Source organism: Bemisia tabaci, chromosome 9, assembly GCF_918797505.1.
Source record: "Bemisia tabaci chromosome 9, PGI_BMITA_v3".
NCBI lineage: Eukaryota > Metazoa > Arthropoda > Insecta > Hemiptera > Aleyrodidae > Bemisia > Bemisia tabaci.
In genome coordinates this window covers 10,851,235-10,878,150 of record NC_092801.1, presented here as the reverse complement: position 1 = coordinate 10,878,150, position 26,916 = coordinate 10,851,235, and the positions used below count along the sequence as shown (strand labels likewise).

Genomic DNA, 26,916 nt, shown 5'->3' with positions numbered 1-26,916 from the left:
TATCGATAGTTGATTTTGCGCCTTGCCACTGTGTTATACGCATTTTGTATGCGACCTTTTTTTTTATGGAAATCTGTCTCGTGATGTTCTATTTTATATTGTCCAGACGGCCAGTGCAGCCAGTACTGATGAGAGTCCCCGGAAAGATTCTAGGTTTTTATTTTGGACTGTAGTTAAGGACTTAACAAGCTCATACAGCCACAATTACAATACTTCTGCGCCAAAAGAGATCACCACATTGTCCTTCAGCCACTGCTAAATTTCCTCTGCATGGTTTGCGCGGCCTTGGAAAGTGCTGGAAGGGTGCCTGATATTTTTGTTTGAGGCTGCATGAACTATGTTCCAATGAAACACAAATCGTTCTCGACACATGAGTCGTTTCCTTCTAATTTATCTGAGCATTTTAATATCAATTTGATATGAAGTATTTAAAAATTTAGAATAAGAAAATCATTCATAACTTTCCTCCATTTTAAGCATTTCATCGAGGAACACTTGACAGCATTGGGATTACTCGGCCGAATACTGCCGTGCTAAGGAAGAACGCCGAATGAGCCTTCAGGCGTTGCCAAATTTCCCCTGGCAAATCATGAATTTTCCTAGAAATTAGTGAATATTTGTCTGACAATTTCTCTGATAATTTTGTTCATAATTTGATCTAACAATGTCAATGAAAAATATTCATAATTTTCCTCAAAAATGAACATTTTATCGAGCGAAATTTGGCAACTCTCGAATGTTCATACGGCGATCTTCCTTAACACGGCAGAATAGCCCACTTAAATGAGATTTGTATAACTTGTTGCGTGTGCACTTATTTGAAGGCGTCTGCAATGTAAGGCTGCACAGTGCCAGTCCTACTAATCTATCACACAAGTCTGTGACGCATATTTTAAAGCATTGCTATGGAGCTCGAGTAAAAGTAAAAGGATACAAATTGGATTGCATTTTGCAAAAAGGATAGCATTGCAATGATGCCAAGATTGTGCAACTTCATCCTTTGCAATAAAATTGCGGAAATCATGAAAAACTATGAAATTTATATGGTAATTTTTGTCTTAAATTTACAGTTTTTAGCGAGTAAAGTAGAAACTATTAATGGATAATCGGGTTTTTCCTCCAAGACAAAAGAAGTTGCACAATCTTAGCAACCTTGCAATGCTAGTGGTTCCTTTTTGCGAAATGCAATCCAATTCTTCTAAAATGTGGAGGTTTTTTTCGCAGTATCAAAACAAATGTATTGTAACTATTCCCGATACCACTGCAGCAGAGCTAACCTTGCTAAAAACCATGTTGGTGAATGAAACATATCGATGGCCAACACTGCCGTGCTAAAGAAAAACGCCGTGTGAACCTTCAGACGTTGCCAACTCTCCTTTGATAAAACACGAATTTCCTGGCAAACTTATGAATATCTTTCTTCCAATTTTTCAGTTAATTTTGCTCGCAATTCGACCGAAAAGTTCAGAAAATGTCGAGGGAAAATATTCATAACTTTCTTCAAAAAGGAACATATCATCGAAGGAAATTTGACAACTCTCGAATGTTCATACGGCGTTCTTCCTCAGCATGGCAGTATTGTCTGTCGGCCGTTGCATACGGAGACTTCAACGCTAGAGTAAGAAGACTGCGACTTAGACTGCCGTGCTCTAAAGGAAGAACGCTGTATGAACATTCGAGATTTGCCAAACCTCCTTCGATAAAATGTTTATTTTTGAGGAAAGTCATGCATATTTGTTCCTTGAAATTTTCAGGAACTTTCAGTGAAATTGCGAACAAAGTTATCTGAAAAATTGGAAGGAAAATATTCATAAATTTTCCCGTAAATTCGTGATTTACGAAAAGGAATTTGGCAACGCTCGATGGCTAATACGGCGTTTTATCTTAGCATGGCAGTAGAATAGTGGGTAATTTTTGTTAATCAATGAGGTAATTTGATAACAATTCAATAATCCATCGTAATTACGGCCCATCGTAATTTTGAGCGGTTTTATCCGTGAATGTGTAGTCTCACATCGGTGTCTCGTGAGCGCCATAGACACATGGATCGCGTTAAGCAGAAAGGAACCAAGCCATATCAGCTATTTTCAAATGGAATTGGGCGATTTCGTGTCTTACATAAAAACGGTTGTGCGGATTTGTTTTGCGAATTTCAGTGAATTTTTTGCATAGTACGAAGCAAATTCCTTCATATTTTCAAAGGCACTCGCACAAATGTTCTCTTGCAAAAATGAAATTGCCCGGTTAAATTTGGCAATAGATGATACGGCTTGGTTCCTTTCTGCTACCATTTTATTTGCTGACGCCCCGAATTCGAATTATCGCGGGAATGAAAGGCGTGTCCGCTGCACCAATGGTAGCGCCTTCAAAAGCGTGGAAATACTTCAAACACTACACTTTTGACAAACCACACACGATCCGCTGTGCAAATTGCCTACACTGCGAGGTGTACACCTAGTTATAAAAATTGGACAATTTCATCTCTAACAAAAACGGTTAAGCGGTGTTTGTTTTTTTTTTTTCTTTGAAAATTGCAGTAAATTTTCCGCATTCCACCAAGCGAACTCCTTAACAATTTTAAACGAATCCGCACAAACGTTGTCTCGTAAAAAATTAAATTGTTCTATTAAATTTGGCGCAATAGCTGACGTTGCTTAGTTTCTTTCTGCTATAAACGCGGTCCACGTGGGGCCCCTCTTTTTCGGTCCACGTGGGGCCCCTCTTTTTCGGTCCACGTGGGGCCCCTCTTTTTCGGTCCACGTGGGGCCCCTCTTTTTCGGTCCACGTGGGGCCCCTCTTTTTCATGAACTTATAGTCCACTGGTGCTCCGATTCGATGATCCTGAAGCAATCAGTAACGTAAGACATATGGACCGCGCTGATCAGGAAGGAACCAAGCCACATCAGCAATTGCCAAATTTAATCAGGCAATTTAATTTTTTTAGAAGGGAACGTCCTAGCGAATTCTTATGGAAATTTTAAGGAATTCGCTTCGAACAATGCAGAAAATTCACTGAAAATTTCCCCAAAAATCCGCAAAATCGTATTCATGTAAAAAGTTAAATCGCCAAATTAAATTTGGCCACGGTTGATGTGGCTTGGTTCCTTTCTGCTTAGCGCAGTCTATATTATCTACAAGCTTTGGGTCCTACCACACGAGGCTCTGTATCAACTGCAGGTTGATTAACATTTCTGACCGGGCTTTTCCCAACTTTTCAGCGAAAAAAAACTATACAAATATGATGAAATGCACACTGGAATTTGCCTGAAGCGACCGTGAAACGACTGTGCTGCATTCGTCGAATCTCTTTGATCAGAGAAGGTAAGGGCGCAGCTCATATTTTAAAGATGGCAACGTTGTAACATATTTAAATAATCAAAGTATTTTTCGGAAATTTGACAATGTCGCGATAAAAATTAGTAATTTACATCATCGGCATAATGGGTAACGCTGGAATTAAGTTACGGTGCATGAAAAACAAGCGAGGCGCCCTCAGTTGAGGAGCTTGGAGGACAAGGCGCATAAGTGCAGTAATTGCTATTTCGAGAAAAACGTGTTTAAAGTTTCTAAATTATACGAAGCCTTATAGCGTAGAGAGAGTTCAAACTCACAATTTCATGTTTAAAAATTGAATTAAACCGGGGAAGTTTTCACAGATTTTATTTCAAACCTGAATTTATTTGAAATCACTGCAAGTCAATTTTTGTTTAAAACTGCACTTACGCGCCTTTTCTTCCAAGCTCCTCAGTAAATGTCAATCGAATGATATACGAACACCTAGATTAACTTCCGGATGCAACTATTCGGGCTCTATGGATGTCCGTGTTGCATACGCACGGGACTGAAGGCGTTTTGTCTGTTCCGGCGCGCAGTGCGGCGCCAACGCAACAACGGTGGGCTTTTCTAAGAGGATCTCAAACGGCAGAGTGCTTTCAATTCTTCGTTTATACTACAAAGATATCTCTGTGGCTGAAAAATTGCATACAGGCGTAGGATGTGAGTATCTGTTGTATCCTGAGCATGATTTTTAGAGCAACTATCCATGCCCAAGAGATCTCTTTAACACGGACGAATTTTTTTTATTTTTTTTTGTTTTGCTCATATTCTCATACCTTGAAAATGGCATAAGCGTGTATATTCTTTCATCACTTTGGAAAATTGCATACTTGATTATTTGGAGACGATAAAAATACCCTGTTTCCTGAAATTACCTGCAGCTGAAGAGTACTAGTAGGAACATTTATTGCAAATAAGTTATTGAATGAATAAGTTAATGAACATTAGAGCAGTGTCTCTCTCAGTGGAACCAAGTGACATCGCAAATTCCAAATTTTATTTGACAATTTATTCATCTACAAGGAACGGTCTTACCGAATCGTTTGCAGGATCCAGTGAATTTTCTCTGCGGTATGCAGAATAAAGCAAATTCCCAAAATGTCTTTTTAAAAAAAAACCTTTTTAGCTTTTCTTTTGTATGAAGACTAGAGTATTTTGTAGTAGAGGATAAAATTCTAATGTAATTTTAAGGCAGCTGATTACACTTGGTTCCCTTCATAGACGTATCTAGGTCATTTTGCTGGGGGAGGGGGAGGGGTATTCCCTGGGAAATTTTATAAAATTGTAATTCTATTTAATTGGACGCATTTTGATGCTTCCACGACGGAGTTTTTCCATCAATTTCTGCAGAATAATGACGCTTTGTTTTAATATCAGCTCAAAATACTTTCAAATTGTTGCATTCAAAACAACTGGAAAAATTTTGGAATTTTAAATCTATCTGGACGCATTTTGAGGCTTTCGTGATGAAAATTTGAGAAAATAATAATTGAATGAACACAGTGTTTTCATGTAAGACTCAATATTACGAGAGGTAATCACCCTCGATGAAGTTTTTTTCCCATCATCCACAATTTCGGGGGGGGGGGGCAGATTATACTATTATCAATTCTAGGGGGGCAAGCCCCCCTTCGTACGCCCATGGTCCCCTTTCGAGGAACGGCGTACACCTACAAATGCTCTCGTGCAAAATTTTAAAATTAATTCTAACAATATTCCACGACCCTAGTAAGACGTGAAACTATCGAGGCGCTTTTGGAGCCACGAAAAATGATTAGAGAAAAAGCTTCGAAGACTGCCTCATCCGTGACACATCAGAACATTGTAATCCTGCGACGGAGCTGCAGATACATCGACCTCTCGAAATTCTAGTTTCGACCCCCGGGATAGCGCAGCGTAGGCCGAGGGTCGATTTCGATACTCGATAGGTCGCGAGGCTCATCGAGGGCGAGGGAGGGAGCATGGTGAAGGTAAACCGGGTAATCAGTCCTGAATCAGTCGGCCGGGTATTGTGCTGCTGATAGCTGTGATTCCGCGGTGCGAACAACCAGTCCATCAGTCCACGCGGGTCTCGAGCGCCGAGATCCAGGTGTCATGCATCTCCTTTTTGGGCTCTGTTTCTTGCCCCTCCTCTCCGCCACCCTCCCGCCGACACGCCCATCGCAAAACTGTAAGTTTTCCTGCAGCTTTCCGATTTTTTCTTTTAAAAATAAACAAAAAATTAAAAAAAGTATACGTTCAAATAAAATGAGTTTTCGCGAATGGAAAGTTTGCACACAAAAAGGATGTGTCCCATTATGGAGGGTATTTTGGCCCTAACTTTGCTCGAAAATTGAAATAGCTTAGAATAATGTCATGTATGGTCAAATCGACTCTTAATCATCTACCCTGTGCGAACTTGTCCTTATTTCAGGTGGTTTTCAAAGGTTTCTGCCTGATTGACCAGCGCAAAGTAGTGAAGTTTTGGAGTTTTCTCGAATAATTGCTCATTTTCGGTCCTAAATTAGATTGTTTATGTATGAATACGAGGGACTACCACTTTCCTATTGGAATATGTTAATCTTCAGTACACCCATTACAACATATTCAAAGGAGAGAGTGGTAGTCCCTCGTATTCATACATAAACAATCTAATTTAGGACCGAAAATGAGCAATTATTCGAGAAAACTGCAAAACTTCACTACTTTGCGCTGGTAAATCAGGCAGAAACCTTTGAAAACCACCTGAAATAAGGACAAGTTCTCACAAGGTAGATGATTAAGAGTCGATTTGACCATACATGACATTATTCTAAGCTGTTTCAATTTTCGACCGAAGTTATAAGGCCAAAATACCCTCCTTAATGGGACACATCCTTTCATTGCTTCATTTGAGAGTGCTTAATGAGATAGGTTCGCTCAGTATTTTTCATAATTTTTTTGTGAAATGGTAAATCGGAGAAAAATAGATTTAAAAGTGAGAGAATGTGCCGCCTTGTGATGTCATTTGGCGGCATTTTCCACTGAAGCTCATATATTTTGGTAGATTAGGTTATTTTGTCATGTTTCCTCCAATTGGTATTCAATTTAGAAGCCAAGGATATCGTCGTGCTCAGTTTTCTTAGTAGTTCCATTTTAGACATGAAATTCATAGAATTTAAGACACCTGCAAATTCTCTATTATTCAAATTGAATAATTTCCCTGCTTAAAGATCAAATTATGGGAAAAGGCACGGCTGGTTAAAAGATGACAAGCTTTAAAGAAGATTTGCTTTTAGAGAAGAAAAATTGATCTGTGACAATTTTGCAAGTTGGAAACACTGTTACTCCTTCATTTAAATCCATTGAAAATATCGATTTTACATGCGGCAAGCTGCCTCGTCAAGAATCGATTATTTTACATACATATAAATGGAAGAAAAACAGTGATGCCAACATTCAAGTATCGCCACGGCGTGTGATACTTGTACATGGTGTCCCTTTTATTGGCAGTTTGTTTTTGTTGTTATTTGTTCCATGATAAAATATTTCAAAAAATTGTTTTCCGCAGTTAAAATCGAAGAGCTTGGTGACGAAGAGACAGCGAGAGACGGCGTCCGCGGTGACGTCAGAAAACGTCAAGCGCAGGTGAGGAATATTTTTCAAAATCGAGAAGGAAGAGAGAGAGAGAGAGAGGGGGGGGGGGGTACTTTGATGTTTCAAAAAAGAAAATAAGATAGAAGATATGATTATGAAATAATTTCAGAGCGATGACCACAATGTATCTAATAAAAAATAAGTTTGACATTTTTTTTTTTTTACACCCTTCCTCATTGATTACGGACAGTGGCGATTTTGCAAGTTGGCAACACTGTTTTTCTCCATTTAAATCCACTAAAAATATCGATTTTCGGTGAGGCAGAATCGATTGCTTCACATACACTTAAATGGAGGAAATACAGTGTTCCCAACTTTCAAGAATCGCCACTGGTTCTGGGGATATATCGGGAGACCTTAACGCATGGATAGAAAAGTAGCCGTGGATCAATCTGACTCCTTGCCGTGGCGGGACTTGGTTCACTCTCCTTAGAGCGTATATAAGAATTAACGAGTTTCGGGCTGATTATTGAAATTGATAGACAAAGCGATAGACAAAGGAAATCGGAGCAATTCTATTGGTGGAATTAAGCGGGTGATTGCAATGAACAAAGGAGGTAATAATAGTGGCACTGCGATCCTACAGAACGGACCACTAGACAAGGTACGAGTTTCAGCATTCTGATTTATGTTTCTTCACCAAAATTTCACGTAGAACACGATGCGCACAACAAAAATTACCAAAATCAACTTCTTACAAAGATATTAAATGATTCCTGATGCGTGAATACAAACCATCCGCTCATGGAAACTCAATGCTCTACGTGATTCACATCGCGCGCTCCTCAGCACTCCTAGTTATGCAAAGCGTTGACTTTTTGAGATACCTCAAGCCTGTGTCACACTATCAAAGCTAGCCATCAAAATATCAAGGTCCGATGTTAAGATTGGCTTATTATAGATGACTCGGACCAATCGCAGCATTTTACCTTGACATTTTGATGGAGTAGGTATTTTGATAATAAGACACAGGCTTTAGACGTTAAATTAGTCGAAAATTCGAATTCGCGGGAAGCCGTTTATCATTTAAATTTGGAAACATTTTAATGAAAAATTACACAATTTTAGTGCTGGAAAACTAAATTTGCCGCTGCATGCCTGCGGCCAAACTTCGAAAATACTTACCTTGCCATGACATGGCATACCTCAGTCACGGCGTTCTAACATTTTTGTTTCCATCTATATATATTTCACTTACTATTAATCCCTCCTCCCCACCGAAATTTTACTGGACATGTTTGTACGAAATGTTTATTGAGCATTTTTGGAAGAAAAAAGGAAAATCATAATTGAAACCCTTTTCCTTTTTTTTACAGGCTATTGACTTTCAAGAATGCGCGGCTCCAAATAATAGAACTGGGCACTGCCGTCACCTGGAGGATTGCCTGATACCGGAGTACACAGAGAAATATAGAGAAAACATCAAACATTTTTGCGTCATCGATGTCAAGTAAGCACACGTGCGAATAGCGTGGCGAGGTATTCTTGCGAAGCGGTTTTTGAAAATCCTAAAATACGCTCAAATATTGATTGTGGTGGCTCAGAAAATCCGCGAACACTTCATTTCTCGCAAGGAAATATTTGAATTCTGACCCCGACCTCTAAGCAGAAAAAACCTCCGCTAAATCGGGGTTTTTTTCGCCCTTCATTCTGCCGTGCTAAGGAAAAACGTCATATGAGCCTTCAGATGTTGCCATATTTCCTTCCATAAAAGCCAAATTTACCCGAAGAATTGTGAACCTTTTTTTTTTTAAAAAAAAATTTTCCGACAATTGTGTTCTCAATTTTATCTAAAATATCTGAAAATTTGAAGGGAAACTATGCAACACTTTTCTCGCAAACACATGTTTTATCTGAGGAAATTTAGCAACTCTCGAATGGTCATAAGGCGTTCTTCCTTGGCACGGCAGTATTGAATACGTGAGCAGGTCGATGAAATGGATTACATTTTTGTAATAAGGAACCACTATCTCTAGCTCTTCCATAAAAACACATATCTGCATAGGGAAACCAATTGCATGTATGTTGTTTCTAAACAGGGCCAGAAATAGTGGTTCCTCATTGCGAAATGTAATGCTAATGTTACTAAAATGGAAGTTTATACAGAAACAGGGCCGGATTTAGGGGGTGGCCACATGGGCCGCGGCCCGTGGTGGCAAATCTAGGGGGCGGCAAATTTTGCAAGGTTTTTAAATGTAGGTATTAAAAAAATCGGATATAGAAAAAAAAAATTACAAACGAGAAAACGCGACAAAATCTCTCATTTCCTGAGAGGATCATAATTTCTAATTTTGTCGTCTTTCAGTAATACAAGAGACAGCACATTTAATTAGTCAAGTTAAGAGAGAAACTTCTAATTTTGTCGTCTTTCGGTAATACAAGAGACAGCACCTTTAATTAGTCGAGTTAAGAGAGAAACCAAACACGCAATTTGGCCTGGAATGGCGCGGCTTAGAAAGAAATGATGACGAGGACTTGAGAAGAAAAGCAGAAGCCCTCGGCGCGGCGATCGGCACGTAACACATATTAGCGCCTACAAGCCTGCGTGAATACTTCACGCATTGCGTCAAACACACTGCGCTCAGCAGCGGTCGGCGTGAAACGCACAGCGCCTACAACACTGTAGGAATACTTCTCGCATTGCGCCGAACACAGTGTGGTCTGCGCGGCGCGGTGGTGGAAGTTAAAACCATTAAACCACATTTATGTTTGTTCTTTCATAATTTTTTCGTTCATTTCTGATAAATGGAAGGCTTTGACCACACAGAGATAGGTTCACGGAACTTAACTTTCGCGCAAAGTTCCATGAACTTTTGCTAATAGTGTCGACAGGGCTTTCTCAAAAGATGTGTCCAACAACGCACCTTAGGCACCCCTCCCCCTCCGGCACGTTTACTTGATGGTTTTTATTGATGTTGTAAAACGAATGAGAAGGGGGCGGGGAAATACAGGCGGCCCATGGGCGGAAAGAAGGTAAATCCGGCCCTGTATAGACACAAACTTAAAATTTCAGTTGAACGCAGCACTTCATTCGGGCCTGCGGCGTTGTGTAGAAAAACTGCAGCTGATATTCCGAGAATTTTTTTAACAATTTCAGTGCAGCCGAAACCGTCAAGCGTAACGAAGTGTTTTCTCGCGAAGCGCAATGAGATCGCTCGCTGAGTTGAAATCCCAAAAATGATTTTCTAAAATCGAGCAATTTTAAATTAATACAGTTTTCTGGAAGTCGTGTTTTTGAAATTTGGAGGTTTTTCAATTTTTTTTTTTTTAAAAAGCCATTGCTTCTAGGGTAATATATACCTTCTACGGCGTGGGGCGGAATAGATTATACTCCACGCCAAATTGATGGATATCGACGGTGTAGGTAAGTCCTTAACCACGTATCTCGTTTGCGGTGTTTGAAAATCTCCATTCCTATTTCATTCCTTTTTTATTTTTGAAAAAGAGCAAATCGACATCGTCCCTGGAAATTTTCGCAGAATTTTCTTCGCAACGAGTAGAAAAATCACGCCCGTTTTTTAGAATTGCTGTTGAGTACTTTTCAATTTGAAAATGAAGTGCGATGGGAAATCTGCTACGTCGCAAACCAAGATACGTAGTTGCGGACTTACACCGTCGATATAATCCGTATTTAACTCTCGCATTTTCCGATGAAATAGGGATCAAAAATCTCACTTCCCTCATAACTTCATCACAGGGTTACCACAGAATTTAAAAAATGGATTTCCTTGGCACATTTTGGTAAACATCTCCAATAATTGCAGATATATCAGATGGTAGAAAAACATAATTAGAAATAATTTTCGGGGAAATTGTTTTGTTCGAAATGTCAAACCCATTACAGTAAGCGAAGAAAGGTGACTTGTCACTTATCCCTGACACTTTTGTCATTTTCTCTGACTTTTAGAAATTCCCTGACATTTCCAGTGGCGTGGCGTGAATTGCGATGTATCGATTGTTTTGCCATTCAAACGTATGTTAAAGAATCGATTATTAAGGTGTTCGCTACGAACACCCTGTTTATCGATCCTTTTCCATAGGTTTAAATGACATAACAATCGATATACCGCAAAGAACGCCACGCCACTGGACATTTCCCGGTATTCCCTGACTGTGGCACTCCTGCCATTATTTTCATTTCCCAAGTAGCAGTGATCGCAATGGTTAGCGATTTTATTGTTTGGTTATCACGATTATATCGGTGGCAATATATCGAGATATTATCGCATTAAAAATTGCGATGTACGGCGATTAAATCGCTACACATCGCAATTTTTTGTTTGATAAAATCGCGATCAATTTCCGTCGATAAAATCGAGATTAAATCGCCATTTATCGCGATTTTTGTTTCGGCAATATCGTGATAAATCGTCGGGCGATAAAAGCGCCATTTTATCGCGATAATAGAGAGGATAATCGCTCAGATGCCGATGATCCTGGCGATTTTATCGCCGATGAAATCGCGATATATAGCGATTTTTCCGTTGAGAAATGCTACTTGGGTTAATTTCATGATTACTCCTTCCTTTTCTAGAAATGCTCTCTACGCTGGCGTGTGTTGCCCAGACGACTCGGCATCAAAGACTTTATCGACTCGCCAGATTTTATCACGGGAGAGCCCGATCGATTCGAGAATCGTCAACAGCGCGCAATCAAATCTCGCCCAATCGAATCGTGAGTATAGTTTGCAAGTTACTTTTAGAGGACTAACATATGATCAGTGAGAAGCATATTCGGCAATCAGTTTGACAAAGAAACCTCGGTTGGATGTTGAACAGTCTCGCGAAAAAGTCCCAAATTTGCCTCATACCTACATTGATCATTGGGAATAATTTTATTCAACCATCAATTATTATAACAGAAAATTGCCAAAAAAGAAAGAAAAATAAAGTCTGGTCCAACAAACCTAAGTGGGTTGCGGTTGGGTGTCGCACAGAAGCGCTTTAAGAGCGACACGCAGTAGTGGTAGTAGTAGTAGTAGTAGTAGTAGTAGTAGTAGTAGTAGTAGTAGTAGTAGTAGTAGCAGTAGTAGTAGTAGTAGTAGTAGTAGTAGTAGTAGTAGTAGTAAGTGCAAGAAGTAGTAGGATGAGTAATAGTAGTAGTAGTGGTAGTAGTAGTAGTAGTAGTAGTAGTAGTAGTAGTAGTAGTAGTAGTAGTAGTAGTAGTAGTAATAGTAGTAATAGTAATAGTGAATAGGACTCTTGTATGGTCGAAGTTTCTCCGCTTTCAAAATTCCCTTAGACTTTTCAAGGTTTTTGAAGATAAAACTTCCTGACTTTTCTCTGACTTCAATTTTTTCAGCGGGGGGCTATAAAAATTATTTTCAAAAGGTTCCGCAGCCAAATTTCCTGACTTTTCTAGGTTTAGTCTTGACTTTTTAAGAACTAACCACCCTGTCCAAACTCAAGTCGAACTGATCAAACAATTCGAACTCCTCGTCAAACGGCTTTACCTACATCTTGAAGACTCGGCTGCCTGGCTATCCTCGTCCCCCAGTCTTGTCCCTTGAAAACTCCTAAAGACGTCACAAAAGAAGGAATTAAGGCGCCCGATATGAGTAGACACATCTCCCAATTCATTCCACCTATGAAATCGCACTAAACACGCGTACAGAAAACCGCTGTCGCGTATACTGCCGTGCTAAGAAACAACGCCGTATGAACATTCGATAGTTGCCACATTGCCCCCTCAGAATGTTTTTTTTGGGAGGAAAGTTGTGAATATTTTCTCTTGCAATTTTCAGACAGTTTAGATCAGACTGCTAGTAGAATTCTCTGAAAATTTGGAGGAAAAATCTTGTCATACTTCCCGGAAAATTCGTATTTTACCAGATGAAACTTGGCAACGTCTAAGGGTTCATACGGCGTTTGGCACGGCAGTATAATCCCGGGCTAAGATTGCCTTAAATCGCGAGCCCTTCGATGCGTCGATAATATCTGGATCTGAATTTCATGAAGAACTCTGGACTGAATCGCTGTTGTTCTAAGACGTTTCCCAGAAGCCATAAAATAAAGAGTTCCGTAGCATAGCAACCGACCGGATCGCCTGATTCGAGCAATTGTGTTTCAGAAATAATACGTTGTCATGCTGTGTTCGGTATAGTGCGACGCCCTGGTAAAAATTGGCGATAAGAGCTGCGTTTCAAAATACCATGGGAATTCTTATAGCCGGCTAAAGAAGGCTACAGAAAATCATATAGCTGGTTATAGAATGCGGAGAAAATCATACGGCCGGGCTATACGAAGCGATAAAAAATTATGCAGCCGGGCTATAGTTCCTATCGCCGGGCTTTACACTTTATCGCCTGGCTGTTGCTTTTTCGCCATCGATTATAAAAGGCTATAGGAAATTGTGTAGAAATTCGTGTGTTTTGGAAATAATTAAGTTTGATACGGAACCACCTTAATATTTACAAAACACAAATTATATTTCCCTTTAACACATATTTTTTTTCATCAATTAAAATGAGAATAATCCATACGGGTTGTGCAAACATTTCAAAATCATGAGTTGAATAACGCTGACTCCGCCAGATTAAATATTAGAGCTTAACACAAAGCTTAGCGGCGACGCGCTGGCGCCTACAAACCTAACAGGGATACTTCACGCATTGCGCAACGCGTGAAGTATCCCTGTTAGGTTTGTAGGCGCCAATGCGCGTTCGCGCTGGCTGCCCGCCTGCCACGGCGCTTGAAGCAACTATTTCACACCAGAGGTATTGCACAGTATCATACGAAACTGTAGGCGCTCTAATATATTAGGAATGGCAGGCATCCATCAAAAGTACGGAGCTTTCCTCGCAAAATAAATCAAGATACTACGGCCCAAAAAGAGAGCAGTATTCCAAAAACTCACTAAGACCTAGCATCCGTAATTAGTAACGATTAGCATACACTTTATCGCCTGGCTGTTGATTAATCGCCATCGGCTATAAAAGGCTATAAGCAATTGTGTAGCCGGCTATAGAAGCTATTGGAAATCTTACAGCCTGCTGTACGTCTATGGTATTTTGGAACACAGATTCTATTGCCAATTTTTACCAGGTTGCTGTCACAGTACCAAGATGAGATGACCAAAATGACATAAATGAATAAAAATCCGGACCTTCTTGCGGAATTTCCGCACTTTTTCAGTATTTCCGGACTGCCATTAAAAATCAGTACCATTCCGGACTTTCCGGACTTGTAGATACCCTGTGGTGAAATAACGTTAACCTCTGTTGGTATCTTTTCACTCAACTCGTTGGGTTTGGTGTTACAGTTTGTGGTAGCAATGGGAAAAAAACAGACAGGATAAATGCAGGAGAGGCTAACTACAACGACTGGCCATGGATGGTCGCCCTCATGCAGTACAAGAAATTCAAGAGGTCGTGGGTTCACTTCTGTGGCGCCGTCCTCATCACAGAAACACACGTCATCAGTGCTGCACACTGCTTCAATACGTAAGTTGGTGGTATGCAAGGGGGTGAGTTGGTGGTATGTAGAGTCCCTTTATACTGAGAGTCAAGACAACACCCCTCATGGAGTCACAAACGGGAATAAAGATTACACAAATTGAACGTTTTTCGTAATCTTTGATCGGCTCATTCTTAAATTCCTTTCTCTGTTCCTTCTCTCATTCCGTTTGTTCCTTGTCGAACCCGAAATTCCTCGGTCCATTCTAGATTTTAATCTTTGCAATCGGTGAAAATGTAATCTTTATTCCCGTTTGTGACACTGTGAAGGCCTAAAATCCGGTTGACCAATCAGAAATGGATTCGCATTGTCTTGACTCTCAGTATAAAGGGACTCTAGTGGTATGCAAGGGGGTGAGTTGGTGGTATGCAAGGGGGTGAGTTGGTAGTATGCAAGGGGGTGAGTTGGTGGTATGCAAGGGGGTGAGTTGGTGGCATGCAAGGGGGTATACGCGGCACGGCCCTTGGCCGCCACGCGACCCAACCCCCTATAGTCTGCCTCACTAGGGAAGAACGCCGTTTGAACCTTCAGCCGTTGCCAAATTTCCTTTGATTAAACACGAATTTCCTGGCAAACTTCTCTCTATATGGCAAACTATCCTTCTGCCAATTTTACAGTTAATTTTGCTCGCAATTCGACCGAAAAGTTCAGAAAATGTCATAACTGTCACAAAAAGGGAAAATATTCATAACTTTCCTCAAAAAGGAACATTTCATCGAGGGAAATTTGACAACTCTCGAATGTTCATACGGCGTTCTTCCTTAGAACGGTAGTAGTAGTGTTGTTGATTTTTTTTTCGATATTTGGTAGAGATCGCGATCTTCTGCACAAAATAATCGATTGAATCGAATCGATTTTTTACTCACAAAAAGACATTTTTCGATTTTTTACGAACTTAAATTTTACTCCTGAATAATTAGGCAAGCAGCTAGTAAATCTACATTATTCTTTAAAACTAAAGGAAGTCGTTGTCGAATAATCGATTGAATCGAATCGATTTTTTACTCACAAAAATACATTTTTCAATTTTTTACGAACATAAATTTTACTCCTGAATAATTAGGGAGGCAGCTAGTAAGTCTATGTTATTCTTTAAAACTAAAGGAAGTCGTTGACATTGTTCCGATTCAAGGGACAATAAAACTTAACGCTCAGTGAGGCGAGACTTTAGGAAAAACGAACGGCACAATACTTTTTCTGGAAATCGATTTTTTTACAGTACGATCGATTTTCTTGCGAATCGCTTTTTCGGTCCTAATTTTTCTGCGAATAATCGATGTTTTGCCGAAATCGGTATCTTCGATTTAATCGATTTTTGATGGGAAAATCAAAATTTCGATTCAATCGATTTTGGGGGAAAATCGATATTTTCGGTTTGATCGATTCTTGGGGAAAAAATCAACAGCACTACATCCCCCAAAGGGCACTTCTTGCCCTCTGAGACCCGTAGGTCAATTGGACTACATTTTGCAATTAGGAACTATAATTTCTGGCTCAGTTTAGAAACAACGTATGCACTATCAGTTTTCTTTATGCACTTACGTCTTTTTACAGATAAGCCAGGTATTATAGTTCCAAATTGTAAAATGTAGTCCAATGAAGTACAGCGAGCTCATCTGAGGAATAGCTTCTCCTGTAAGAATAAAAAATAATGAAAATCGGCCCGGTACGCAAAGTAGCATTTTCAACGGAAAAATCATGCATGATATTTTGAAATTAAGTTGCGATTTTTTTTTTTTACGAATTTTTGGCGGTTAAATCGCTAGGATCATCAAAATCTAAGTGACAATCCTCAATCTTGGGGCAATTTTATCTCTCTACAATTGCATTTAATAAAATCCAAATTATACTTCGATTTATCACGATTTATTGCTCGATGGTATTGCGATAAGTTGCCGTCGATAAAATCGCGATTTTATTGCAAAATGCGATGAAATCGCAGTTCTCGATGAATCGACGATCGATAAAATCGCAATACGTTCTCCGATCAAATCGCAACTTATAGCAATACACTGCTAATAGGGTAGATCTTTAAACAAAATGTGAACTTTTACGTACATTGTTAAAATGGAAGAACTACAACTACCTTTATCACGTAAAATAAAATTAAAAAACCTTGGTAATATTTTCAAAATCTGATGAATAGAGCGGGCTGATTTAGGGACTATCGCGTGTCAATAGCCGCAAAAGTCGTGAAAATTAATCCATCAGTCGAACGAACTGTGAGAAAAAAATGAAAATTTAGAGTGTTGGAGAGCCAAGAGCAGGGTTGCACGGGTGAAATGAAAAATACGAGGTATTGAAAATTTCCGTAAAATATTTCATGAAATTCCACAAAATTTGAAAAATATGAAACATATGCTCAGGAGCTGGGTATGCAACACGCACTAAAAAAACCAAAAAGCAAAAACCAGTCGCCTTTTATTTAATTTTGCATTTAATTTCGAAAAATATTTATCTGAAATTTCACGAAATATTTCACACGGCTCAAGGTTTTTTTTTTTCACGAAAAATTGCAACTCTGGCTAAGAGCTTGCAGTAAATACGGGTAGGTCATCGCTGTTAGGGATTGGTTGGAAGACTACCAATCGCAGGGCGGTAAAGCAGCCGCGGGAGCAAGGCGGAGCTACGTGTTTGAAAGAATGGCGGGAAATTCAATTTGACGGGCCTCGCCCCAGAGGTGCGACAGAGCACAGGGGAGAATGGAGATGTTGCATGTGTGAGGAATTTGCGATTTGACTGTTGATTCTTCTGTAAAAGTTCGCGAGAAACACGATGGTGCTACTGGTTTTCTCTCAAATCAACTCCCAAGCTCAAAAAAGCTCTAAAGTTGAGGCCAAAATGGAGGGGATATCCCACGCTATCCTGAGAGTCCATCTCTACATAAAAACAAACTCTCCATGCAAAGATAGGGAGCAAATACATTGACAGGGCTGCCACTTTATTTGGGGACTCCAAAACTGAAAACACGGCATCACTGCTTATGTATTTGCTGGTGGACTCTCAGGGTAGGGTGGAATATCCCCTCCATTTTGGCCTCAACTTGAGAGCTGTTTTTGAGCTTAAGGTGTATCTACAGCTGCGTGAAGTAAGAAATTTCTCCGCGCAGGGGGCGCCACCGCTGTGTTTTAGAGTCCGTACAGCACCACGTGAGTCCTTGAGCTTTTATAAAAGTTGAAGGAATTTCTGTTTAAATCGAAGATAAATAAGTTCTAGCTATAATATTCTTCTGCCTATTGACCCTAAAAACAACGTGAAAAGTCATTTCTGAAGCTCTGCAATTTGATCCCAGAAAAAAGTAGGGTTAAGCATGATGACCTTGATGCAACCAATCGCGCTTGATCGCTCTCAGCAGTTGGCAGATATCTCTCTCCCACCGTGAGCTGTCTCTCTCGCACTTACAGATATCCCGTAAGAGAAACTGGGATCAATTTACAGCTTTTATTATTAGACTTTCAAAGCTCGCGTTTGTTTCTAAGGATTCCAGACGTATGCTGCTAGAACTTATGAATCTTAGAATTTAAGATACCTATTGTGATATTTAAATAATCACTGATTTCGGAGTCGGATTTTAGCAGCGCGACGTGGTGGATTTTTTCGGAACTACAGCTGAAGATTAACCTTAAGAGTTGATTTCAGAGAAATTAACCAATGGCACCATCGTGTTTCTCGCGAACTTTTACATAAGAATCAATGGTCAAATCGCAAATCCCTCACACATGCAACATCTCCCTTTCATTCCATTTTCTCCATTTTTTCGTCCGCAGCGCGCATGGCGCACGACCCGCGCCTCCATAATAACACATCATCTAGCGTTGAGAGTTCAGTGATTACTTCATACGACCAGTGTGTAATTTTAAAAGTCGAAAATTATAAACAATTAAACAAAAAAAAACTTTACACGATACACGAGGTTCTCTGCCAGGAAGCTCTCCCCACCTGAAATCGGTCACCACCCGCCCGCCGGGAGAGCCGCGGCCGGCGCACACTGTGGTATTGGACCTGAAAAGCTGGCCAAAACTATTTATCACCAGATATCGCCGAGTTTTAAAAATATTCTACAATCAGTACCTCTTCTTAAGTGATAATATGCACAATTTAACCACCTAACACATCATATGACAATTTACGGAGAGTTTATAAAGAGGGTGCAAGAAGCCCTCCAAAAAGCCTTTAAAAGGACGCAAAGTATCTGATTATAGCGGTGCATTTAGACGAGTTTCTCCTTCACCTATGGTCTACTTTTCGAAATAAGGACTTTCTATTACCTCATTTATGGTTTTTGTTTTAAAAACAGCGTAAGTCACTGTCACTTCAAAATTTTTGACGAAACAGCCGATCTCTCACATTGAGGAGTAATTGTACATTTCTCAAAAAAATTAATATGAATCATTCTAGATATTAGATTTTTGACAGTTTTGAATCAAAATTAGTGCTAGTATGAAAGTGCCGGGACCTCCATATGATGATTTGAGGTTAAATTATAAGATGAAAATGAGTTTTATCATAATAAGAATAACGATTGTAAGGGCAGAAAGCACCTGTGAAAATGATTCATTTTGATGGGTTCCTTCCTAACCCATGGTCCACATCTCAAAGTGAGGGCACTTCACTGCGAAATTCGTAACAAAACCACATATCTCACTTTTACGAGGCTTTAAATGTGCCTCCCAGCGTAATTTCATGGTGCCAGAGGGCCACTTTTAAAGCCCCACCCCGCGGCCGCATGGACTCAAATTTGTCTGTAAAAGTAAAACATGGCATAAATATGTCTATACTCAAGGATAATGCACGAAGAGATTGTTAGATAACGGATTAAACATTTTTGCAAGACTTTAAAGTGACCCTCCCATTCGCTTTCAAATTATTTTTTTTTATCCCTCTTTCGAGGGCGTAGGGGCCAGAGAAACAGGTTGCATGACCAAATATCACCCAATTTGGTACTAAATGGGTCAGAGCTGTTTGAAAAATACAATTTCAGTCGTTGGTATCGACATAATTTTTCCCATTCATGTTTGTGAAAATCGCTCAAAAGTCCATCTTTGTGGTCAAAAATTTCAATTTCCTCAGTTTTCCTCAGTCTGTCACCCCTGAATCCTGAAAATACCCACTTTGGACTATAACGTTCCGCCTCAAACCGCTTGAGCGCAGTTGAGCGCAAAAAGAAATCGGACTCTGAATTTCGAAAAAAACGTTTACTTTACACCACTTTTCAACCTCCTGTGAAAATCACTAAAAAAGGAAATTTCGAAAATACTGTGGTTAGTTGTGTAGAATATACCCCTAAGAATGTGTTGCACATCCTCGAAGTTCCCTTTTATGGCCGCACAGTTGAAGTAAACTGATCGACAAGTAGCGCGCCAAAACATATCAAAATAATCGCTGAGAATTAGGTAACTTCGTGGTCTCTTCGCGGGAAATTGAGGCACTCGAAAAATGGTATATACATGTCTACCAGGGTAAAAAACAGTGTAGATTTCGAATATCACATTGGTTTTCCAATAAAAAAAAATTTAAAATTGAGGTTTTGGCCAGGTTTTTCGGTCAAATACCACAGTGTGCGGCGTGCAGCCAGCGCGAACCGCACTCCGACGCCTACAAACCTAAGGGGATACTTCAAGCCTTGTGCAATGCGTGAAGTATCCCCTTAGGTTTGTAGGCGTCAGTGGGCGTTTCAAGCTAGCAGCACGTCGCACCGCGCCGCAGCGTGCCATAAAATTCGTGGGCAATTTGACGTCAAATTCGAAATTAGCGACTCAAAACACATCTGTTGCGAAGCTTTCGTGATCTTTCAGTCATTATCCGACTAATTTCTCCCTATTCTTGAGTTTTGGACCATAGTGCGCGTCGGACGGCGGTGCTCATGAAATTCTCCCCTGTGCTTAATCGCCAGAGGTGCGCAGTTGGCTGCAAAGAGCTTGATGCAAAAACGGCTTTTTTCGCCCCCCTCTGGAAGTTCTTCAGACTTTGTCTATTGATTACTCATACTTGAGCGCTTCTTTTCCCAAATTTTTAGACCCCCAAAAAATTTTGGGGGGGAACTAGGGGGGGGGGTGGAAGTCAAAACCTGTGAACCTCGATATCTCTTGAACAAAGAAAGTTATCGAGGTCCGGTTTGGACGAAAAATCGTCTAAAATTGCATACTTTAAGATTCTAAAGGTCGAAATCCCGATATCACATTTTTAAGTCAACATATGTGCTTTTTTCCAGTTTTTAGGTCTAGAAAATTTCTTTTAAACGAAAAATTTGCAAAGATCTCAATTTTTTATTTGAACCAAAACCAGTTTTTTAATTGTTCGTCTTTTTCCGCATCCAACGAAGTGGTCCATTCAGCTGGGGAACCAAACGGTTCCGGAGTTATGATCGATTGAAGTTTCCGCTCAACGCGCGCCGACCGATTTTCGCGCGCAAAAAAGTCGGATTTGACTGTTATTAGATCAGATTGAATGTTCAAACTGAGCAAAATGCTTTATTAGGGACTCTTGAGGGTCGCTGAGTTCAGAAATTACCGATACTTCCAAAAAATTCACGTTTTTAAATTTACAGCTCCGCAGCGCTATTTTAGAGGCCCACTGAGCGCCGACCGGCCGCTTAGTGGTCCTGTCCGAAGCTGCAATTTTAAAAACGTGAATTTTTTGGAAGTATCGGTAATTTCTGAACTCAGCGACCCTCAAGAGTCCCTAATAAAGCATTTTGCTCAGTTTGAACATTCAATCTGATCTAATAACAGTCCAAATCCGACTTTTTTCGCGCGCGAAAATCGGTCGGCGGCGCGTTGAGCGGAAACTTCAATCGATCATAACTCCGGAACCGTTTGGTTCCCCAGCTGAATGGACCACTCGTTGGATGCGGAAAAAGACGAACAATTTAAAAAACTGGTTTTGGTTCAAATAAAAAATTGAGATCTTTGCAAATTTTTCGTTTAAAAGAAATTTTCTAGACCTAAAAACTGGAAAAAAGCACATATGTTGACTTAAAAATGTGATATCGGGATTTCGACCTTTAGAATCTTAAAGTATGCAATTTTAGACGATTTTTCGTCCAAACCGGACCTCGATAACTTTCTTTGTTCAAGAGATATCGAGGTTCACAGGTTTTGACTTCCACCCCCCCCTAGCTCCCCCCCAAAATTTTTTGGGGGTCTGAAAATTTGGGAAAAGAAGCGCTCAAGTATGAGTAATCAATAGACAAAGTCTGAAGAACTTCCAGAGGGGGGCGAAAAAAGCCGTTTTTGCATCAAGCTCTTTATGCAGCCAACTTTGTTTTTTTTTTTTTTTTTTTTTTTTTTTTTTTTTTTTAAATTGGACCATATTTTGCATTAAGGAACCACTATTTCCGGCTCATTTTAGAACCAATGTACATGCCATTGACTTTCCTATGCAGATATGGATCGCAAGTAGCAAAAAGGGCCCAGTGTTACAGTGTTGTAAAAATGTTGCTTTACCATGAATGTCTAAAAATCTCCCAGAATGGCAAATAGCTTTCGCTTTCCACCAAAACAATTGTTAATTTAAAAGTAAAACAATTGTGTAAATTAATCTTGTGCTTGTTTTGAAGATTTGCAAAAGCAAAGGAGAAGTTGCACGATTTTGAAAACACGGTTACGCCACTGGTTCCTTTTTGCTAAATGCAATCCATATGAGCTTTTACGGGAGAGCCAAAGATAATGGATCCTTATTGCAAAATGTAATCCAATTTTCCTGCGGAAGTATCCAGTTTGAAGAGTTCACTGCAGAGGACAAGAATTGGAGGAAAGATGAATATTATTCAGTAACCCTGAGGAAAATATCCGCAGTCCGTTCTGACGAAATTAGGTCTTTGTTTACATACAGGATAAATACCTTAGAAGCTCAGACAAAAACTAAAATCACCTACTCTGCTCACTCACTTCTGCCGTTTCATCAATTTATGCCACAACATGGAGAAAGTGCTGATCAAAGCATTAATTTGTATTTGTATTTGTATTTTTTTTTATTTTATTTTATTTTTTTATTTTTTCTTAATTAAACACAGAGACATTGGGAAAGAACCCTCTTATGAGCTATGACGGTGCACTTTTTTGCCTTGGTTCACATACGTGATTATGGCTGCACTTAAGAGCCACTTACTTACATTGTAACGTATCACAATTTTCAGACATACTAGAATTTATGCAAAGAAAACTAATAATTGAGGGGCTTGGACGACAAGGCGCATAAGTGCAGTTTTAGCTATCTTGAGTAATACTACGTGTTTAAAATTACGAAATTACACGGTTCCTTATGGCGGAAAAAAAATTTAAACTGACTTAAAATTGGAACTGGGGAGCAAATTTTTCACAGACTAGTTTTACTTGAAATCATTGATGTTTCAATTTTTCAAAAACTGCACTTATGCGCCTTGTCCTCCTAGCCCATCAATCGACACAACAGCTTGAAACTTTCTCTGATTGTGCTGAGCCATTCCAGGGTTATCCTGTAAAATTTCAAGGTATATTGATTTGTTTATCCTCTGAGAAATAAAGTACGAGTAGGTGTTTAGGTATCGAAATTCCGAGACTTTCTTGCAGAGTTTAGCTATTGATCAGCATTTCGATTGCACTTGCAGTCAAATTATCTCACACAGACCCATACTGCCGTGCTAAGGAAGAACACAGTATGAACATTAAAGAGTTGCCAAATTTCCTTCGATAAAATGTTTATTTTTGAGGAAAGTTATGAATATATTCCCTTGAAATTTTCAGGAACTTAAGGTGAAATTGTGAATAAAAATATCTGGAAAATTGGAGCGAAAATATTCATACGTGCATCAGTAAATTCTTGTTTTATCAAAGGTAATTTGGTAACGCCTGAAAGTTCATACAACGTTTTTCTTAGCATGGCAGCATAACAGTGATTCCTTGAGCAAAACTCAACCCTGTAAACATTTTCAGATTGAAATGGCAGGACATTATGGTACGAATAGGCGCTTACAATTTCAAAAAGGCAAATGAATTCCCTTACACTGACTACAAGGTAAGAGCGGCAAAAATCCATGAGGATTACGATAAAGCTACAAATGAGAATGACTTAATTATACTAAGCTTGGAACGTCCCGTCAAGTTCAACAAGATGGTGCGGCCAGTTTGCCTGCCAAGCCCTCGGTCGGAAGATGTTACCACGCTCGTCAATCAAACTGCTGTTGTCGCAGGTGTGTATGTAAAAATTCTAAATTCCACATTCAATACAAAAGATTGGGCGTGGAAGTCCTGTGAAAGGTTAGTGATACGGAGTGGAGGAGGTGATCAGGTGGTGTCAACTACCTATGATCTGTGGCAGAATATGAGTCAAGGGCAATTGGGTGTCGCAGAGCGCAAAACTGCATTGTAAAAGCAGCTCTTATATATATATATATATATACACTTCGCAAATTAGTCAAATCAAGTATTTTATCAAATGCCTAGACAGAAATTGTTTGAATTTATGACGGAAAGTGGGTTTTCCTTATTTTAGTATCCCACACTAGTGACAATTACTGTCACCAGCGTCAGGAGAAAAATAGAAATGTACTTGCAGAGTAATGCCATATTTTACATCAAAAGTTCAAAAAAAGGAAAAAAAGAAAATTTCTTTAAAAGAATTACCTTTCAGCTGCGATCAGTGATAATCTATGATAAATGTGTATAATTTAAAATAATACTCACTTTTTTTTTCCCGCCCGATTTGAGATTTCCGTTGTCAAACCTTAAACTAAAACACAATGGTCATTTCGGCTTTCACAGCCATCATCAGGTGATAAAAAACGAAAAACGAACTAAATTACAATGAAACGGAAGTTAAAACATTATTATCACCGGCAACGCATCGTGAAACTGCCATTGTTTTTTAGTTTAAGATTTGACAACCGAAATCTCAAATCGGGCAAAAAAGAAAAAGTGAGTATTATCTGATACAACCCGATAAAGGAGGAAAAAGAAACAAATATCTCTATGATGAACTTTCATAATGGATATCAGTATAGTTTGAATTTGTAACGAAAGATATTTATTAACTTTTCCTAAAAAGTAAATGCAGAGAGACTCCAGGGCAGGACAGAATTTTGACAATAGTTGTTAACTTTCCTGAATTTTACTTTACGTTCTCAAGGTTGGGGTGCCACATCTTTCGGGGGACCAGCCAGCAGCACCCTGCTAGAAGTAAGTGTTCCTATTTGGGAGCATGAATTCTGCAAAGGCCAGTTGACGCAAGTGATCCACGATACAACTGTATGTGCAAGTGCCTATGAAGGAGGCAGGGATGCTTGTCAGGTAAAAAATTTGAGTTGAGACCAAGATGTCTTCCTCGCATAGAGTTGTAGGCATTAATTGCAAGAAATCTTAGCGATGAGTTATATGTCACTTCACTACATTTGGAGCAATAATTTCGGACTTTCTTCTAGCGTTCTAAGGAACATCCACACAGGAAAGCTTTTCGAAGGTGGTTAAAACTGATGTGCTTCAACAAGCAAGTTGAGGACAATTTTGAAATCAAATCAAGCAGCATAAGCAAGCAAATTACGGTAAAATTAGGCAAGCTTTCTTTTGATTTTTATAACTGACCCTCGAATTTTCTTGATTTGAAAAAAATGGAACTTCAAGGAAAAAACTATGGTTTATGGATGGTAACGTATTTTACGAACCGCAAGAGTGAAACGGAACATGTAGTTTGTAAGAGTTAACCCTTCGCAACTAAAAAAAGTTTTCTAGCCTCTGCATCAAGTCATAACTTTATTTGGACCGCATTGAACAGAGAGGAACCAAGCCACATTAGCTATTGCAAAGTTTAACAGAGAAATACAAATTTATACAAGAGAACGTTCATGCAGATTCGTTTGAAAATTTTGGGAAATTTGCTTCTTACTACGCAAAAAAATTCAGTGAAATTTGCCCAAAAATCCGCACGACCGTTTTTGTGTAAAAAATTAAATTGCCAAATTAAAGTTGGCAACAGTAGCCTTTGTGACTTGGTTCCTTTCTGCTTAACATAGTCCATTTTATTCCAAGGATTTTTTGAGAAATAATGCAAGGAATATGAGCACATCAACGAAATAGTTAAAACACCACCAGTTTTCTAAGAGGAACCAGACACAACAATCGATATCACAGGATTAGTTAGGCGAGCCTTGCTGAACGACACGATAGAGCGCTAAGTTTAATGTCTGGTGGGGACTGTCTTGAAAAAGGAGTACAGAAATTATTTTGTTTGATTAGATGGCACAATCAGCACAATTAAAATTTGCATCTTTCTCTCCACTTTAGATGAAATTCCATGACTGTTTAACGATTGCTTTCGGAGACCGAAAATTCCCCTACTCTTCTAGGTTTTCATGATAATACTGTCATAATTTTTCTATCGCAGGGAGATTCGGGTGGTCCTCTCTTTTTCCAGCGTCCTGATGGAAGATGGACATCAATCGGTGTTGTGTCTTGGGGAGTTGGTTGCGCAGCAAAAGGAAAACCTGGAGTGTACACTCGCCTTACAAGCTACCTGCCTTGGATTGCTCAGGCCCAAAAAGAAATGGGAGCGTTCACCAGTTGAAGCGCTAGACTATGCGGAGTTTCATCTGAAAAAGTGCTGGATTTCTATCAGAGAAAAATCAAATTCTAATGGATGACTAAACAAAGAGAGCGTTTGGACTACGTTCAGCAGAAAGGAACCAAGCCACATCAACTATTGCCAAATTCAATAGAGCAATTTAATTTGTTACAAGAGAACGTTTTTGAAGATTCCTTTGACATTTTTGAGGAATTTGCTTCGTACTACGCAGAAAATTCACTGAAATTTGCAGAAAAATCCGCACAACCGTTTTTCGGTAAAAAATTTAATTGCCCAATTCGACTTGGCAATAGCTGATGTGGCTTGGTTTCTTTCTGTTTCACGCGGTCCATTTATGGTCTCATAAATGAAGTTCCAGGAGGAGAATTCTACCAAAATGGCGAAATAATGGTGACAGTAGAAAACATAAATATCTTGTGTTGCAAAGTTGCTAGTCTTAAAAACCTCTCTACTAAATATTTCAGAATTCCATTGATTTTCAACTACAACAGGAGAAACTCATTGTAGCTAAAAAGAAAGATACAACCAAAAACTAACTCCATACCTAGATTATGAAATGGAAGCCCAATAAGTGCGTAACATCGCACAACACAATTTATAAATTCATTTGCGTAGAGATTGAACATGTGATATTTTTGAATTATAATTTTGAAAAACGAAGTGAAATAAAAAAGAAAACAAGAAAAATAACACATCTTCTCTTTTTCGCCTGATCACAAGATTATGATAAGAAATTGGATTTAATATTTCAGAGGCGAGAATTGAAGGTGATAAATCTTCCTCAAGGCTTGCGTTGGAAGCCAAACAATGTCAACGGCTGTCCCTGGCATTTGAGCCACATTTGCTTTCCTCCAGGGAACATATTGGAAAAATTTATCTTAAAATTTGACATCTTTGAGGTTCTTGTTTCAAAACATTTTAACGATGTTAAAGAGGAATCGTGAAATGTTAAAAAAAA

At 39.3% G+C, this 26,916-nt stretch overlaps 1 protein-coding gene across 1 annotated transcript; it reads left to right on the top strand.

Moving 5' to 3' along the window:
• Positions 1–5,297: 5,297 nt before the first annotated feature.
• LOC109044184 (venom protease) lies at positions 5,298–26,669 on the top strand. The gene is made up of 8 exons (XM_019061756.2): positions 5,298–5,506; positions 6,866–6,942; positions 8,268–8,401; positions 11,486–11,625; positions 14,212–14,392; positions 23,318–23,574; positions 24,510–24,670; positions 25,761–26,669. The coding sequence occupies exons 1-8, from the start codon at positions 5,431–5,433 to the stop codon at positions 25,938–25,940; spliced, it is 1,206 nt and encodes a 401-aa protein (XP_018917301.2). The 5' UTR covers positions 5,298–5,430; the 3' UTR covers positions 25,941–26,669.
• Positions 26,670–26,916: the final 247 nt, after the last annotated feature.